At 40.2% G+C, this 17500-nt stretch overlaps 1 protein-coding gene across 2 annotated transcripts in view; it reads right to left on the bottom strand.

Moving 5' to 3' along the window:
* The window catches only part of LOC135113773 (argininosuccinate synthase-like), a 91788-nt gene that overhangs the window by 71772 nt on the left and 2516 nt on the right, over nucleotides 1-17500 (bottom strand). For both annotated transcript variants that reach the window (XM_064029356.1, XM_064029355.1), the window contains exon 2: nucleotides 8433-8549. In XM_064029356.1, the coding sequence (XP_063885426.1) occupies nucleotides 8433-8540 (108 nt within the window). In that variant the 5' untranslated portion in view covers nucleotides 8541-8549. The remainder of the gene's footprint in view (nucleotides 1-8432; nucleotides 8550-17500) is intronic.

The following is a 17500-nucleotide window of genomic DNA, read 5'->3' as shown; positions in this document are numbered from 1 at the left end:
ATCAATAAGCTTAAAAATCATCACAAACAGAATAAACTGAATTCCATATCCTATGGAATTCAAGTTATTCTAGCCAACAATCCAATAAAAAAAAGAAAAAAAACCCACTGAGATGCCAGTCCCAGAAAAGGATCCAAAGTGGTAGTCAAAAATTGAAGGATAAGTGTCTTGAATCCTTCCTCTTGAAGGAATTCAAGTCATAGGAAGGTGGAAATACTGAGGCAGGCAGGTTGTTCCAGAGTTTACCAGAGAAAGGGATGAATGATTGAGAATACTGGTTAACCCTTGAGTTAGAGAGGTGGACAGAATAGGGGCGAGAGAAAGAAGAAAGTTTTGTGCAGCGAGGCCGCGGGAGGAGGGGAGGCATGCAGTTAGCAAGATCAGAAGGGCAGTTAGCATGAAAATAGTGGTAGAAGACAACTCGAGATGCAACACTGCGGCGATGAGAGAGAGTTGATGAGACGAAAAGCTTTTGATTCCACCCTGTCTAGAAGATCGGTATGAGTGGAACTCCCCCTCCCCCCGACATGTGAAGCATACTCCATACATGGACAGATAAGGCCCTTGTACAGAGTTAGCTTCTGGGGGGGTGAGAAAAACTAGCGGAGACATCTCAGAACACCTAACTTCATAGAAGCTGTTTTAGCTAGGGATGAGATGTGAAGTTTCCAATTCAGATTGTAAATAAAGGACAGACCGAGGATGTTCAGTGTAGAAGAGAGGGACAGTTGATTGTCACTGAAGAAGAGGAGATAGTTTTCTGGAAGGGTGTGTCGAATTGATAGATGGAGGAATTGAGTTTTTGAGGCACTGAACAATACCAAGTTTACTCTGCCCCAATCAGAAATTTTAGAAAGATCAGGAGTCAGGCGTTCTGTGGCTTCCCTGCGTGAAATATTTACTTCCTGAAGGATTGGACGTCTATGAAAAAACGTGGAAAAGTGCAGGGTGGTATCATCACCGTAGGAGTGGATAGGACAAGAAGTTTGGTTTGGTCATTGATGAATAATAAGAAGAGAGTGGGTGACAGGACAAAACCCTGAGGAACACAACTGTTAATAGATTTAGGAGAAGAACAGTGAGCGTCTACCACAGCAGCAATAGAACGGTCAGAAAGGAAACTTGAAATGAAGTTACAGAGAGAAGGATAGAAGCCGTAGGAGGGTAGTTTGGAGATCAAACCTTCGTGCCAGACTCTATCAAAAGCTTTTGATATGTCCAAGGCAACAGACAAAGTTTCGCCAAAATCTATAAAAGAGGATGACCAAGACTCATTAAGGAAAGCCAGAAGATCACCAGTAGAGCGGCCTTGGCGGAACCAATACTGGCGATCTAATAGAAGGTTGTGAAGTGATAGGTGTTTAAGAATCTTCCTGTTGAGGATAGATTACAAAAACTTTAGATAGGTAGGAAATTAAAGTAATAGGACGGTAGTTTGAGGGATTAGAACGGTCATCCATTTTAGGAACAGGCAGAATGTAGGCAAATTTCCAGCAAGAAAGAAAGGTAGATGTTGAGAGACAGAGCTGAAGGAGTTTGAGTAGGCAAGGTGTTAGCACGGAGGCACAGTTTCGGAGAACAATAGGAGGGACCCCATCAGGTCCATAAGCCTTCTGAGAGTTTAGGCCAGCGAGGGCATCATTGCAAAAAAATTGCTTGAAGACTAGCCCTAATATATAGAACGGAGTTCACCAAAAATTCACAGGGACATATCAGCTCACCGAGACATGGAATATGGTCTTCCACTGGGAAGTGTTAAGACGCATTATTCCATATGTATAGTAACGACCTTCCTCTCATTTCTAATGAACTCAAAACTAAACTCTTTGCAGATGGCACAGCTTTATATTTATCTGCGGCACCATAAACCAAATCAATCAATCAATCAATCAATCATTTATATTTATTTGAGGCTAATCCTGTGTAAAAGTTATTAAGTAGATATAAGCAAGTGTAGATTTAAAGGAATCTATTTTACTATAATGACTTATTTTATTTATGTATACAGGATAAACTATTGAATCCTATTGTAAGAGGATCAAGTAGCATCATGCTTGTTACAAAGGATTTGAATGTAAGTATGCGGTTTTCATTGTACTTGTTATTATTACACAGCAAGATGTGAACCGTAACAAGACGCAGCTAGTGATTATTCTTAGTTTTAAGGTTTAAGCTTCCCCATTGAAGCCAAAAAGGGAATTTAGCATGTTTTGTATTTTTATAATGTGTCTAGAATATGCATATATAAACAGTGAAGTGGATTATAGTGTGTATAGGCAAGAAACATTACCTAAAGAAGTGTGTACGTAATTTCTTAGTACCTGAGCAGTAAGATAATGAGGCATTATATTAATACCTTCAAAGAAGATTAGTGAACCACATATATGTAAACAGTAATTGTGTGGTTAGATATTAATTTTAATGTATAACTTGCAGCTTTCAAGCCCATGCAAGAGGCAAACGTGGTACAGAGGACCTAATAAAGACCCTTGTGATACAAGATAGTGTCTGTTGATTGCCCAAGCACTAATAATTTGACACAAGTGTGATCCCGCGGTAAGATCCGCCACATCCTGTTAATATTACTTACTATGTTAACTCAGACCTCAATAGATTGTACAAATGCACAGTGAAATCACAATAAAGAAGAAATTACATGTTATTCGGTTCTTCTTCTTCTATATTACATAATTAAACGTACCAGTCATCACAAGCTTCTAGGACAAACAAAAATATGATGAAACATTGATTCACAAACCACATATATCTGACTTCAGTCTCAGTCTATTTAAATCAAAGCAAATCCTAATGTAACTAATCAAGTTTCACATAACTACCCATCATGTACAAGAAAAAAAAAAAAATGTAAAACCTGCACATAACCTAACAATCTCTCAACACTCCTTTCCTTATACAGGCCCCCAAAATAGAATTCTGTTCCTGAGTACATTAAAATACTATGGGAGTCTGTTTCTCAACACATTAAAATACTACCTACACTAAGTTCTAAATCTAATGAGTGGGCTCAGGAGTTTAATTAACCAGTGCTTGACAATTTTCTGGAAAGAACCATTCTAAATTACGAGTAAGAGTGTTGTTGTTAAATATATGTGTGTGTATCACTGACGTTCATGACTACCATATATATATATATATATATATATATATATATATATATATATATATATATATATATATATATATATATATATATATATATATATATATAGCGACATAGAGAGTAGAGATAGCGAGAAGTGTGAAGAACAGAGAAGTGGGAAGGAGAAAGATAAAAGAAGATGAAAGAGCGAGAGCGTGAAGCAAATATGACCTGCAGCAGACAGGACAGGTGCGTCATGGCGTGTTTTACAGTAAAAAAAAATTATATAACTTAGAAGTTGATCTTCCTCACTTAATTTACTTACTCCCATTCCTTGCTGAAAGTTGTAGTTTATAGATCATATAGCTGAAGAGTTGCTCTCTCTCGTGAAATGATCAGTTTTTACCCAGCTCCCCCAAATAAAGCCCGTGTTATTTTTGTAAGGTCGGTAGGGGAGAGCTCCATTGGGTGTGAAAACAAGACGTTCTAGGTGGGAGGCAGACCTTCACCCCACTGCTTACTTCCCCCCTTCCCTCCTTCCCTCACAGCCCCCCATCCTTTGTCTATGCCAAGGACAAATTTAACAGATTCTCTCACCTGCTTAGTCACTAATAAGTAGTAGACCGGATATCAGAGAGAGCAGACGTGGTGCATAGAGAGATGTGTATTGGGAGGGCATATCATTTTATACCTACCGGTGGGATTACAGTGTAGTGCCTTATTATATTGTGTCATATCTGGGTCCTAGGGGGAGTGGGCAGGATCTGGACGAATCCAGATATTGTTGAAGAACGTAGATTGCGATATTATATTATTCCTATGCGTATTGACCTGGGGTCACATGCATAGTTCTCATAGTTTTTATGTGTGTCCTGGAATATTTGTGTCTTGATACAGAGTATCGATGGGAGCAAGCCCCCAGTCTTCTTCTCCCTTTCTGCCTATGTGCAGTGTAGAGTTGTATGTTGGGTGTTCGTTAAATTTGTATCATCCTCACCCTAGGGGTGTACTGTCTGTACTGTCTGTGCTCTGCAGCACTTGGCTCATTTGCTCTTTGCAGCTTGGACGATTAAGTTGATATTTGTTATACTCTCTTCTCTGTTGGTGGGTTAAACAGTGTGATGACATAATTGGAGCTGTATAGTTGTTGGCGAGTGGTAAGTGCCTGGTTTCTTTGTAATTATGTCCCACACTAGACTAGAAAAAGCTAGTCTAGGGAAAGCTGAACCGATTGTACTGGCAGCTATGAGGGAGACTGTAACCTGGTCATAGGAATATATATATATATATATATATATATATATATATATATATATATATATATATATATATATATATATATATATATATATATATATATATATATATATATATATATATACACCAGCCTCGGAGTCCCCATCTGGGGAGGGGATCACAAATGTCCCCAAGTTGGACTGCCCTTCTGATAACGAAAGGCGTCTTGACACCCCTATGATCTTTTCTTCATTAACTTTCTGCAACATTCGTGGTCTAAGATCTAACTTTCAATCTGCAGAACACCATCTTTTCTCTTGTAAACCTCATCTTCATTTCCTCACTGAAACTCAGGTGTCTGAGGCAATTGACAGTAGCCCCTTTTCTGTTCCCTCCTAACTTCTTTATACTCATTTTCAATCAAAAGCTGGATGTTGCGTTTATGTGCGCAACAACTTAACCTGCTCTCATGCCCACACTCTTGAATTTTCCGAGTTTTCCACCATCTGGCTACGACTACAGAGTCACTCTCAAACTAAATTTATCTGTGCTGTATACCTCTCACCTAATTCCTCTGACTATAACAAATTCTTTGACCACATAACTTCCAAACTGGAGCACATTCTGATGCTCTTCCCTTTTGCAGAGATCTCCATTCTTGGAAACTTCAATGTTCACCACCAGCTTTGGCTTTCCTTTCTTCAATGATCATCCTGGTGAACTAGCCTTCAACTTTGCTATCCACGATCTAGAGGAATTGGTGCAACACCCAACTCATATTCCTGACTGTCTTAGAGATACGCCTTTTCCTGATCTCTAATCCTCCTGGTTATGCTGTCACCCTCTCTTTTTCCATTTTGCTCCTCCCATCACAATCTCATATCTGTATCTTGTTCTATCGCTGCAATCCTTCCTCAGGATCCCCCTAAGTGAAGGTGCCTCTAGCGTTTTGCCTCTGCTAGTTCCGGGAACCTGATGAGGTATTTTGCTGATTTTCCCTGGAATGACTACTGCTTCCGTGTCAGAGACCCGTCTTTGTGTGCCGAGCGCATAACAGAGGTGATAGTGCCTGGCATGGAGGCGTACATTCCTTACTCTTTTTCTTGACCTAAACCTTCCAGACCTTGGTTTAACACAGCTTGTTCTCGTGCTATACATGATAGAGAGTTGGCCCACAAAAGGTATTTAATCCTTCCATCACCAGAATCTCATGCATGTTTGTGCCTGGAACCATGCCAAGTCTGTTCTCCAACTAGCCAAAAGCTCTTTTATTAATAGAAAGTGTCAAAATCTTTCAAGATCTAACTCCCCTCGTGACTTCTGGCATCCAGCCAAAAACATCTCCAATAACTTTGCTTCTTCTTCTTCTTTCGCTTCTTCATTTCAATCAGATGGCACATCTGCTATCACATCTATCTCTAAAGCTGAATTCTTCGCTCATACCTTTGCTAAAAACTTCACCTTGGACGATTCAGGGCTTGTTCCTCCCTCTCCTCCATCCTCTGACTACTTCATGCTACCTATAAAATTTTTCACAATGATGTTTTCCATTCCCTCGTTGGCCTAAATCCTTAGAAAGTCTTATGGACCTGATGGGTCCCTCCTACTGTTCTCCGAAACTGTGCCTCCGTGCTTGCACCTTGCCTAGTCAAGCTCTTTCAAGTCTGTCTGTCAACATCTACCTTTCCTTCTTGCTGGAAGTTTGCCTACATTCAATCTGTTCCTAAAACGGGTGACCGTTCTAATCCCTCAAACTACCGTCCTATTGCTTTAATTTCCTGCCTATCTAAAGTTTTTGAATCTATCCTCAACAGGAAGATTCTTAAACACCTATCATTTAACAACCTTCTATCTGATCGCCAGTATGGGTTCTGTCATGGCTGCTCTAGTGGTGATCTTCTGGCTTTCCTTACTGAGTCAAAATCTCTTTCAGAGATTTTGGTGAAACTTTTGCTGCTGCCTTCGATATATCAAATGCTTTTGATAGAGTCTGGCACAAAGCTTTGATTTCCAAACCACCCTCCTATGGCTTCTATCCTTCTCTTTGTAACTTCATCTCAAGTTTCCTTTCTGACCGTTCTTTTGCTGTTGTAGTAGACAGTCACTGTTCTTCTCCTAAATCTATTAACAGTGGTATTCCTCAGGGTTCTCTCCTGTCACCCACTCTCTTCTTATTATTCATGAATGACCTTTTAAATCAAACGTGTTGTCCTATCCACTCCTATGGTGATGATACTACCCTGCACTTTTCCACGTCTTTTTCATAGATGTCCAACCCTTCAGAAGGTAAACATTTCATGCAGGGAAACCACAGAACGCTTGACTTTTGATCTCTGTAAAATTTCTGATTGGGGGAGAGCAAATTTGGCATAGTTCAATGTCTTAAAATCTCCTCCATCTATCAAGTCGACACAACTTTCCAGACAAATATACCCTTTTCTCTACACTGAACCTCCTCGGTCTGTCCTTTACTCATAATCTGAACTGGAAACTTCACATCTTATCTCTAGCTAAAAAGAGCTTCAATGAAGTTAGGCGTTCTGAGACGTCTCCGCCAGTTTTTCTCACCCCCTCAGCTGCTAACTCTGTACAAGAGCATTATCCGTCCATGTATGGAGCATGCTTCACATGTCTGGGGGTTCCACTCATACCGCTCTTCTAGACATTGAGGAATCAAAAGCTTTCCGTCTCATGAACTCCTCTCCTCTAACTGACTGTCTTCATCTTGTCTCTCATCGCCGCAATGTTGCATCTCTAGCTGATTTCTATCGTTATTTTCATGCTAACTGCTCTTGTGATCTTGCTAACTGCATGCCTCTCCTTCTCCCACGGCCTTGCTGCACAAGACTTTCTTCTTTCTCTCACCCCTATATTATCCACCACTCTAATGCAAGAGTTAACCAGTATTCTCAATCGTTCATCCCATTCTCTGGTAAACTCTGGAACTCCGGTTTGGACCTTTTCTGGGACTGTCATCTCAGTGGGCTTTTTTTTTTTTTTTTTTTTTTGTCCTCGGCAAGTGTCACTCCTTCACAATATATATATATATATATATATATATATATATATATATATATATATATATATATATATATATATATATATATATATATATATATATATCAGGGCTGGTGTATAAAGGCCATGAAACCGACTATATAACTCCTCCGCACCATTTATAATTCAATTTTTGAATACATCCCTAGAACTTTATAACCTTAGTATATACTCAGGTGTTTCTTTGAGATTTTAACTAGTTATCACTCATCCTGCCAAAATCAAATTGAATTAAAGTTTTGGGTCTTTCAACAATGGAGCCAAATTTTCTCCATAAATACGATGAGTTAACATTTCCCCCGAGTCTACGCCTAGTCTACCACATCTTGTGAGGGGGAACTTTTACCAGGCATGCATTAAAAATCCCTGGACTAACTACGTCAGTGAGAGATGTATTCCTCCTCGCCAAAGTGAGATTGTAGTAATATATATATATATATATATATATATATATATATATATATATATATATATATATATATATATATATATATATATATATATATATATATATATATATATATATATATATATATATATATATATATATATATATATATATATATATATATATATATATATATATATATATATATATAGTGACCGCTAAGGAATGGTGTTATGGTGTTGTATTATATTTTCATTTAATTTTGCTTCTTTCCTTTTTGTCTCACTTTCCCTTTTTGTCTCTCTTTTGTCATAAACCAATCACCTCGCAAATACCATCTAAATCCCTTAGAATGAGCCACCGAAATCCTTGGAAATCGGACCTTTCAAAGTTAAGTACCTTAATTTTCATGTCTTGGAAGTTTAGAGGCGTATCTCACTACCAAAAGATAAATTGATTCACTCTATCGTGCAAAGCAGTCAGACCACTGATGAAATGGTAGATTACATTTGGGTAATACTCACAATACAATACCCTATACAAAATGTCATTTTGATCCAAGTGTTTGTTTAGAAGATACTTGCGAGAAACAATGTTTCATATGGTCTGAAATGGAAAGTAGTTCTCTTTCAGGCCATGGATCTTACTTACCATGAAGGCGACAACCCTGAAGCCTTGTTCCCGAAGCCACACCAGGATGCATGACGTGTCGAGACCTCCTGAGTAGGCGAGGACGACTGTGCCGCGTGCTTCCTCCATGCCTGATGCCTGCGTGTAGGAGAATATTAGGGCTGGACTATACTGGTGATAACAGTGATAATACTGGTTAACCTGGTGAGTGCAGTAAGCTTGGGTTGTCCTCAGTGGCTGCGTTAATGAGGAAGATTCTATCCCTGAATAATAATAATAATAATAATAATAATAATAATAATAATAATAATAATAAATAGTAGTAATAACAATACTACTACTACTACTACTACTAATAATAATAATAATAATAATAATCATTATTATTATTACCATTATTTTTATTATTATCATTATCACCATTATCATCATCATCATTAAATAGTCAGCGAACGCCGATCTCGCGTCGCGGCGGGGAATACGTTTTACTTAAGGCCTCCCAGCTAGCATAAAAAAATGGGCAAGGATAAATTGACTTACTGGCATCTCAAGTGCATCTTTCCTCTTCACTCACGGCCTTAGCAACAATTACAAGTATTAATTTCCAGATTCAGTATTCATAGTGTCTTTGGTGACGTATACCTGGCATAGATCTTCACGTTTCGAGTTTGAATGGTATCGATATTGCAAAACATGTAAAGTAGAAAACGCGAAACTTCAGAACGTCATACGAAAACTCGTCAAGGAAGAGAGTGAGGAAATATCTTTTCAAAGCCACGATGGTGGCATCCTCACTGCTTCCCTTCATTAGAGTCCAACTACCTTCGTAGAGAAGCTACGAGCTGTGGGATGAAGATAAAGGGATGCCACCACCGTGGTTGTGAAAAGAATTCCTCACACCCTCTCTTGACGAATTTTCGTATGACGTTCTGGAAGTTTCGCATTTTTAAATTAACATGTTTTGCTTTATCGACGTCATTCAAGCCCGGCATGTGAAGATCTATGATTGAATAATATCGCCGTGACTTGTCTGCCTCGCACTCATCACTACAAAAAACCATAGCATGAAGAAAACATAATGATATTATTATTATTATTATTATTATTATTATTATTATTATTATTATTATTATTATTATTATTATTATTATTATCATTAACAATGTGCTCCGCTCAAAGCGGTGAGGTTTTATTTATGACGTGTGTGTGTGTGTGTGTGTGTGTGTGTGTGTGTGTGTGTGTGTGAATCCTGGGCCAAGTGGAGGCAAGCTGTGGTGTTCCACGCTGTACGAGTAGTTCACTTACGAGTAAGAGAATAGACCGAAAAAAAAAAAAAAAGAAATCCTTATGCCATATCATATGGATACTTATTTATTTATCTTTTTAACATAGCCTCCATTTCCAACAGTTAGCGGGCTCTTAGAAGTATGGTGCACTGCTCTTAGTGCTGGTCATGGAAGACTGTCCCATTCCAACAGACAACGGAAATTGATTCGATTTATTGTGAAATTTTAAGTACTGAACTAGACTCAATTGTTCTGTAGGAAGAATGAGAAAAGAATGTGGATGAGGAAGATATAAAACACGAAAATGGTAGTGTCGCAGTATTTAAAAAAAATTTTGGGAGTAATCTGGGTAAAAGATTTTCCAGAAAAGGTGGATTCACCATGTCGACCAAATCATGTTTTATATCTTCTGGAAAGCAGAACAAAGAATAGAAAACTCAGTCGATCTGTTGATAATAAGTGATGGAGAGTCAGTTATTTCTGGCGAAACATGAGTACATTTCTAAAAGACTACCTTTTAAGTTTTCACTCAAGAAAAGATGAAAGAAATGCCTGTAAGCAGGCAGACTTTTGGAGGTAAAAATGCTAATAGATATTTTTATAACCAAAGAGATAGTGGAATACAGTGTTAAAGTCTAAAATCATCAAAACCATATGAAACATATCCAGGTGCAGAGGACTAAATACAATGCAAAGATGTTAGTAGTGAACCAGTGTCTAATATCTTTAGAAGGTCATAAGATTCAAGAGAGGTGACGGTAATGAGGAGGTAAGGAAATGTAGTTTCCATTTTTAATGTAGGAAATGAAACGTTAGAGTCGAACTACCGGCCTGTTAACTTAATTTCAATTTTAGTTTAAATAATGTGGCAATATTAGGTATCATTTAGACAAACATAGGTTGAAGGATTGATAGCAAGGCTGAACGAAGGAGAAACCAGGCTTCACGAATTGGTTGAAGTATTACAGTCTTTGAGACCAGATAATGGGGTAGTTTTGACACAATTATACCAAGCGTTTGATAAGGTACCCCAGCAAAGGTTCTTGAACAAAGTTATGGAGCATGGGATGAATGGGAAAGTTTTTGCCTGTAAATGATTTTTTTTTTATTGCGACTGAAACATAAAAAAAAAAAAAAAAAATGGCTCTAAATCAGTGAGAAAAATTTTTAGGAACATATTCTGAATATACATTAATGATCTAGTTTGTGGGATTAGTAGACATAGTAAATTTGCTGACGGCAAAAAAAATTAATTAATTAGGTCGGATTCTCAGATAAGATGAACGAATGGAAAGGTAGATGGTGAATGCAGTTTGATATTAAGAAATACCAAGGTTAGGTAGAAAAAAAAACTACATAACGGGCACACAATTAGGAACAATTAAGATAAAAAAAGAAACTTAGGAATTAAAATTAGCTTTGCTCTTCGCCAGAGAAAACACTGCACAGAGGCCAAGAATAAAGCAACAATTCTTGGTACTAGAGACAAACAAAGAGCTGTTTTCGATGTCAATGACTCCTGGCCAAAGCAAATGAAAAGCTGGTTTCGATGTCAATGACTTTCTTGGCCACAGGAAATGAAAAGCTGCTTTCGATGTCAATGACTTTCTTGGTTACTGCAAATCGAGAGCTGCTTTCTATGTCCCTGACTTTCTTGGTCACAATAGATCGAGGACTGCTTTCGACACTTCCAGAGAGCCCGCCGGTCCTCGGAAATCGAAAACCTGCGCTCGGAAATCATCAGTCTGACCACGCCTCAGTACACTGCCCCATTCCTGCAGGCAATACTGTTTGGAAAAAAAATATGCAACTTAAATTTCTTGGCAGGAGCAAAAGGCTAGCACTGCTTCCTATGTATACTTTTATGCAACTTTGCTACATCCTCGTGCTTCGTCTGTAACAGAGTTCGATCTTAGTAATAACACCAATTCGATGCTGAAAGGTCGAAAACTCATATTTAGGAATAACGAAGAAAGAAAAATCTGAGTCCATCAAAAGATATCAGTAAAAATTTAATGAGAGTAGTCTAGCCTCTCCTTTTTTACTGTTAGCTTTACTCCTCTTATTAGTTCATCTTCTCTTGCTCCTCTTGTACTTCACTTATACTAGGAAAATTCTTCTTCTTCTTTTAGTACTTGCTTGTGTATAGGTGGCTGGGATATAGATAAATTCACAAAAGCAAATGTAGATACATTAATAAAAGTAAAACTGTACAAATGATAATAAATATGATGCTGCCAGCAAGGCTGGGCGGACACTGACTGGGTTGGTTACTGGGCCGGCTCAGGTCACGACCGGGGGCTGGCGTCCGGAAGACAAAGTGTGAGGATTGACCTCACTCCCACGTGGTGATAGGCAAGGCGGCTGGAGGCTGGGATCAGATCCCAAGGGAAAGACGCGCTATGGAATGTAGGGGCGGGCGAAGCGTCTCACCACATTACCCGACCACCCTTCTCGCTGCGTCCTCGCAGTGAAGAAAGCATTTGGGGTGACGCAGGCACATTGAAGCACATGATTTACATCATAAAATGCGCTTTTATCTGTGTAAGACACGTGATGTTTACACTTTAGCCAGTCTCAAATCTCTCTCTCTCTCTCTCTCTCTCTCTCTCTCTCTCTCTCTCTCTCTCTCTCTCTCTCTCTCTCTCTCTCTCTCTCAAGTCCAATCATGCTGTATGTGGTGGAAGATGACTTAATACATACTGCATTGTGTTACTTTGAGTGGTCAATAATTAAATTATTTACGACAGCAACGACGAGTGATGCTTTCCATTCATGAAAAGATTTATGGTCAATGAGCTGGAGCATGTTTGGCCGGAAACCTACAGCAACGTGTGTGTGTCTATGTGTGTGTGTGTGTGTGTGTGTGTGTTCGCGTGCCAGATGTCCCTTGGAAACAGCTTAAAAATTCACAGAAACCGATCTGAGGTAAGACTGGTACCTCACACACACACACACCATACATCCCATACCCTTGCTCAAAGTAAACAGTAACCGTTCACAATTAGTAAGAAATCCATAGGTGCCTTTCACTCTAAAGCATATTCACTTCGACCTTCGATCTTCCCGCGCAGGATGCTACCTTATATGTAACAACTCACACTGCTCTCTTATCGTCCGCCACTCTTACCAAGTACCACAACATTGGTGGACTTATTTATGAGTGGTGGGTTGTTCTCTGGATATACTGGTACCACACTAATCTTAATTTTACATGTGAGACAGTTGTAAGCAAAGTAGAGGAATATGTGGAGAAGAGAGTGTCTGGCGTGAAGGACAGAGCTGAGTGTCGCAAACAGGCTGCTGCAGGAGCTTGCTTTGGAATATGAAAGAAATTAAAGCTTCCTTAGTTGTTCAGCTAATGAAGTTCAGTGGGCTCTTCTAGTTTATTTTTTTTCTTGAAATCAGAAGGATTCATGTCTATAAGGCTGACAAATGGTATGGTGGTGCACACACACACACACACACACACACACACACACACACACACAGGAGGAGGCAGTAGACACCTGCCGAAACGATAATTACTCCCAGTGAGGTCTAAAGCACTGTTCAGGGGGTGCTGTGAACTTATCATTAAACCCAGCTGTGACCTCACTGAACGTTTCCCTTTGTGTCTCACAACACAAGGGGGCAGTCACAGCCTGCCCTCTAAAGACAACTCTCTTCCTCCACACAAAACTACAAGCACCTAATAACACACACACCCTTCACTCAAAAATTTTAAAATAATCATGGCGACTCCTACACCAGCCTCGGAGTCCCCATCTGGGGAGGGGACCATAAGTGTCACCAGGTCGGACTGCCTTTCTGTTGACGACCCTAAGTGTCTTGACAGTTTTTCTTCATTAACTTCTGCAACATTCGCGGTCTAAGATCTAATTTTCAATCAGCAGAACACCACCTCTCCTCTTCTAAACCTCATCTTCTTTTCCTCACTGAAACTCAGGTGTCTGAGGCAACTGACAGTAGCCCCTTTTCTGTTCCCTCCTACTTTCTCTATCCCCATTTTCGATCCAAAGCTGGATGCTGCGTTTATGTGCGCAATGACTTAACCTGCTCTCGTGCCCACGCTCTTGAATCTTCGGAGTTTTCCACCATCTGGCTACGACTACAGAGTCACTCTCATACTAAATTTATCTGTGCTGTATACCTCTCACCTAACTCCTCTGACTATAAGGAATTCTTTGACTACTTAACTTCCAAAGTGGAGCACATTCTGACCCTCTTCCCTTTTGCAGAAATCTCCATTCTTGGAGACTTCAGTGTTCACCACCAGCTTTGGCTTTCCTCTCCCTTCACTGACCATCCTGGTGAACTAGCCTACAACTTTGCTATCCTCCATGACCTAGAGCAATTGGTGCAACACCCTACTCGTATTCCTGACCGTCTTGGAGATACGCCCAACATTCTTGACCTTTTCCTGACCTCTAATCCTTCTGCTTATGCTGTCACCCTTTCTTCTCCGTTGGGCTCCTCTGATCACAAACTCATATCTTTATCTTGTCCTATCGCTCCAATCACTCCTCAGGATCCCCCTAAGCGAAGGTGCCTCTGGCGTTTTGCCTCTGCTAGTTGGGGGGACCTGAGGAGGTATTTTGCTGATTTTCCCTGGAATGACTACTGCTTCCGTGTCAGAGACCCGTCTTTGTGTGCTGAGCGCATAACAGAGGTGATAGTGTCTGGCATGGAGGCGTACATTCCTCACTCTTTTTCTCGTCCTAAACCTTCTAAATCTTGGTTTAACACAGCTTGTTCTCATGCTATACATGATAGAGAGGTCGCCCACAAAAGGTACTTAAGCCTTCCGTCACCAAAATCTCATGCACTTTATATTTCTGCCCGGAACCATGCCAAGTCTGTTCTCCAACTAGCCAAAAACTCCTTCATTAACAGAAAATGTCAAAACCTTTCAAGATCTAACTCCTCTCGTGATTTCTGGCATCTAGCCAAAAATATCTCCAATAACTTTGCTTCTTCTTCTTTCCCTCCTCTATTTCAACCAGATGGCACCATTGCTATCACATCTATTTCTAAAGCTGAACTCTTCGCTCAAACCTTTGCTAAAAATTCTACCTTGGACGATTCTGGGCTTGTTCCTCCCTCTGACTACTTCATGCCACGTATTAAAATTCTTCGCAGTGATGTTTTCCATGCCCTCGCTGGCCTAAACCCTCGGAGGGCTTATGGACCTGATCGGGTCCCTCCTATTGTTCTCCGAAACTGTGCCTCCGTTCTTGCACTTTGCTTAGTCAAACTCTTTCATCTCTGTCTGTCAACATCTACCTTTCCTTCTTGATGGAAGTTTGCCTACATTCAACCTGTTCCTAAAAAGGGTGACCGTTCTAATCCCTCAAACTACCGTCCTATTGCTTTAATTTCCTGCCTATCTAAAGTTTTTGAATCTATCCTCAACAGGAAGATTCTTAAACATCTATCACTTCACAACCTTCTATCTGATCGCCAGTATGGGTTCCGTCAAGGCCGTTCTACTGGTGATCTTCTGGCTTTCCTTACTGAGTCTTGGTCATCCTCTTTTAGAGATTTTGGTGAAACTTTTGCTTCTTGCCTTGGACATATCAAAAGCTTTTGATAGAGTCTGGCACAAAGCTTTGATTTCCAAACTACCCTCCTACGGGTTCTATCCTTCTCTCTGTAACTTCATCTCAAGTTTCCTTTCTGACCGTTCTATTGCTGCTGTGGTAGACGGTCACTGTTCTTCTCCTAAATCTATTAACAGTGGTGTTCCTCAAGGTTCTGTCCTGTCACCCACTCTCTTCTTATTATTTATTAATGATCTTCTTAACCAAACTTCTTGTCCTATCCACTCCTACGCTGATTATACCACCCTGCACTTTTCCACGTCTTTTCATAGACGTTCAACCCTTCAGGAGGTAAACATATCATGCAGGGAAGCCACAGAACGCTTGACTTCTGATCTTTCTAAAATTTCTGGTTGGGGCAGAGCAAACTTGGTATTGTTCAATGCCTCAAAAACTCAATTCCTCCATCTATCAACTCGACACAAGCTTCCAGACAACTATCCCTTCTTCTTCAATGACACTCAACTGTCCCCCTCTTCTACACTGAACATCCTCGGTCTGTTCTTTACTTATAATCTGAACTGGAAACTTCACATCTCATCTCTAGCTAAAACAGCTTCTATGAAGTTAGGCGTTCTGAGACGTCTCTGCCAGTTTTTCTCACCCCCCCCCCAGCTGCTAACTCTGTAAAAGGGCCTTATCCGTCCATGTATGGAGTATGCTTCACATGTCTGGGGGGGTTCCACTCATACTGCTCTTCTAGACAGGGTGGAATGAAAAGCTTTTCGTCTCATCAACTCCTCTTCTCTAACTGACTGTCTTCAGCCTCTCTCTCACCGCCGCAATGTTGCATATCTAGCTGTCTTCTGCCGCTATTTTCATGCTAACTGCTCTTCTGATCTTGCTAACTGCATGCCTCCCCTCCTTCCGCGGCCTCGCTGCACAAGACTTTCTTCTTTCTCTCACCCCTATTCTGTCCACCTCTCTAACGCAAGAGTTAACCAGTATTCTCAATCATTCATCCCTTTCTCTGGTAAACTCTGGAACTCCCTGCCTGCTTCTGTATTTCCACCGTCCTATGACTTGAATTCCTTCAAGATGGAGGTTTCATGACACTTATTCATCAATTTTTGACCACTGCTTTGACCCGTTTATGGGACTGGCATTTCAGTGGGCATATTTTTTATTGGATTTTTGTTCCCCTTGGCCAGTGTCCTTCCTACATAAACACACACACACACACACACACACAAAAAAAAAAAAAAAAAAAAAAAAAAACATTACCTATGATGGTAGGTTTCTCGTTTTCTGCTCTACGCTGTCTCTGACTTTCATGACATTGAGACTTTTTTTTTTTTTTCGTCCTGTGTGGCTCGTAGAACACCACAGATCCCTCACCTCGTGAGTGCTACTACTACTCTTCGTTTCTCGACTACCTTATTGTCTTCCGTGGGAGTTTCGTGAAGAAAGTGTGGGACCTACCTAGGATTGTTGGTCATACCAAGAGATTCTAGAAAATGGAAGGTGACACTAAGCAGCCCTATTAATTGTTGCTGCTGCATTGAATAGCTGTTCGTCACTTAGCTCAAAGATCTTCATGCGAGACACGAATTACACAAATCTTATCCTACAACGTACTCAGCTGGTTTTATATATGTGTAGATTGACGATTTTCACTCGTAAGTACATTCTCATTAGCTTTCGTCTTCATGCATCTATAATAAACATATATTTACATACATGTATTTTAAAGCTATTTCTATAATCTGAGATTAACGTTATAAAAATCACCATGATAGTATAAGACCAAAACACAACCATCGACGTTGCCTCACAAATTATTTAGCTACAACTCAGCCTCCAACAGTAAGATGGTATGGTAGGCTGGCGTAAACTTTGTGAGAGAGATCAACATCGCAAGTACTTGTGTGATAAATCCTTTAGAGGCCAGAGCGGAGCTTGACTACTCCTGGAACATGCAAGAACACTCCGCTAACTGAACGATATATTTCACCAAAGCCTGATCGTGAGTGGACCCGCAACCACCAGCCGTTACTCTCTCAGTGCAAGCTCAGAGGTCATTATTATCAATTATTTGGTAAGACTAACCTCACACACCACGCACCCATCCCCCTGGTCTGGAGGGACAGTAACTATCCCGCTTGTCAGCGGAAAAATCCTAGAGGTGACCAGCCCCTAGTGGGGATCGAACCTATGTCAGCCATGGCGGCCAGCACAGACTCGGTCCCTTTACCATTGA

This window comes from Scylla paramamosain, chromosome 26 (genome assembly GCF_035594125.1).
Source record: "Scylla paramamosain isolate STU-SP2022 chromosome 26, ASM3559412v1, whole genome shotgun sequence".
Taxonomy (NCBI): Eukaryota; Metazoa; Arthropoda; class Malacostraca; order Decapoda; family Portunidae; genus Scylla; species Scylla paramamosain.
The sequence above is the reverse complement of the archived record's forward strand: the minus strand, read 5'-3'. Positions and strand labels throughout refer to the sequence as shown.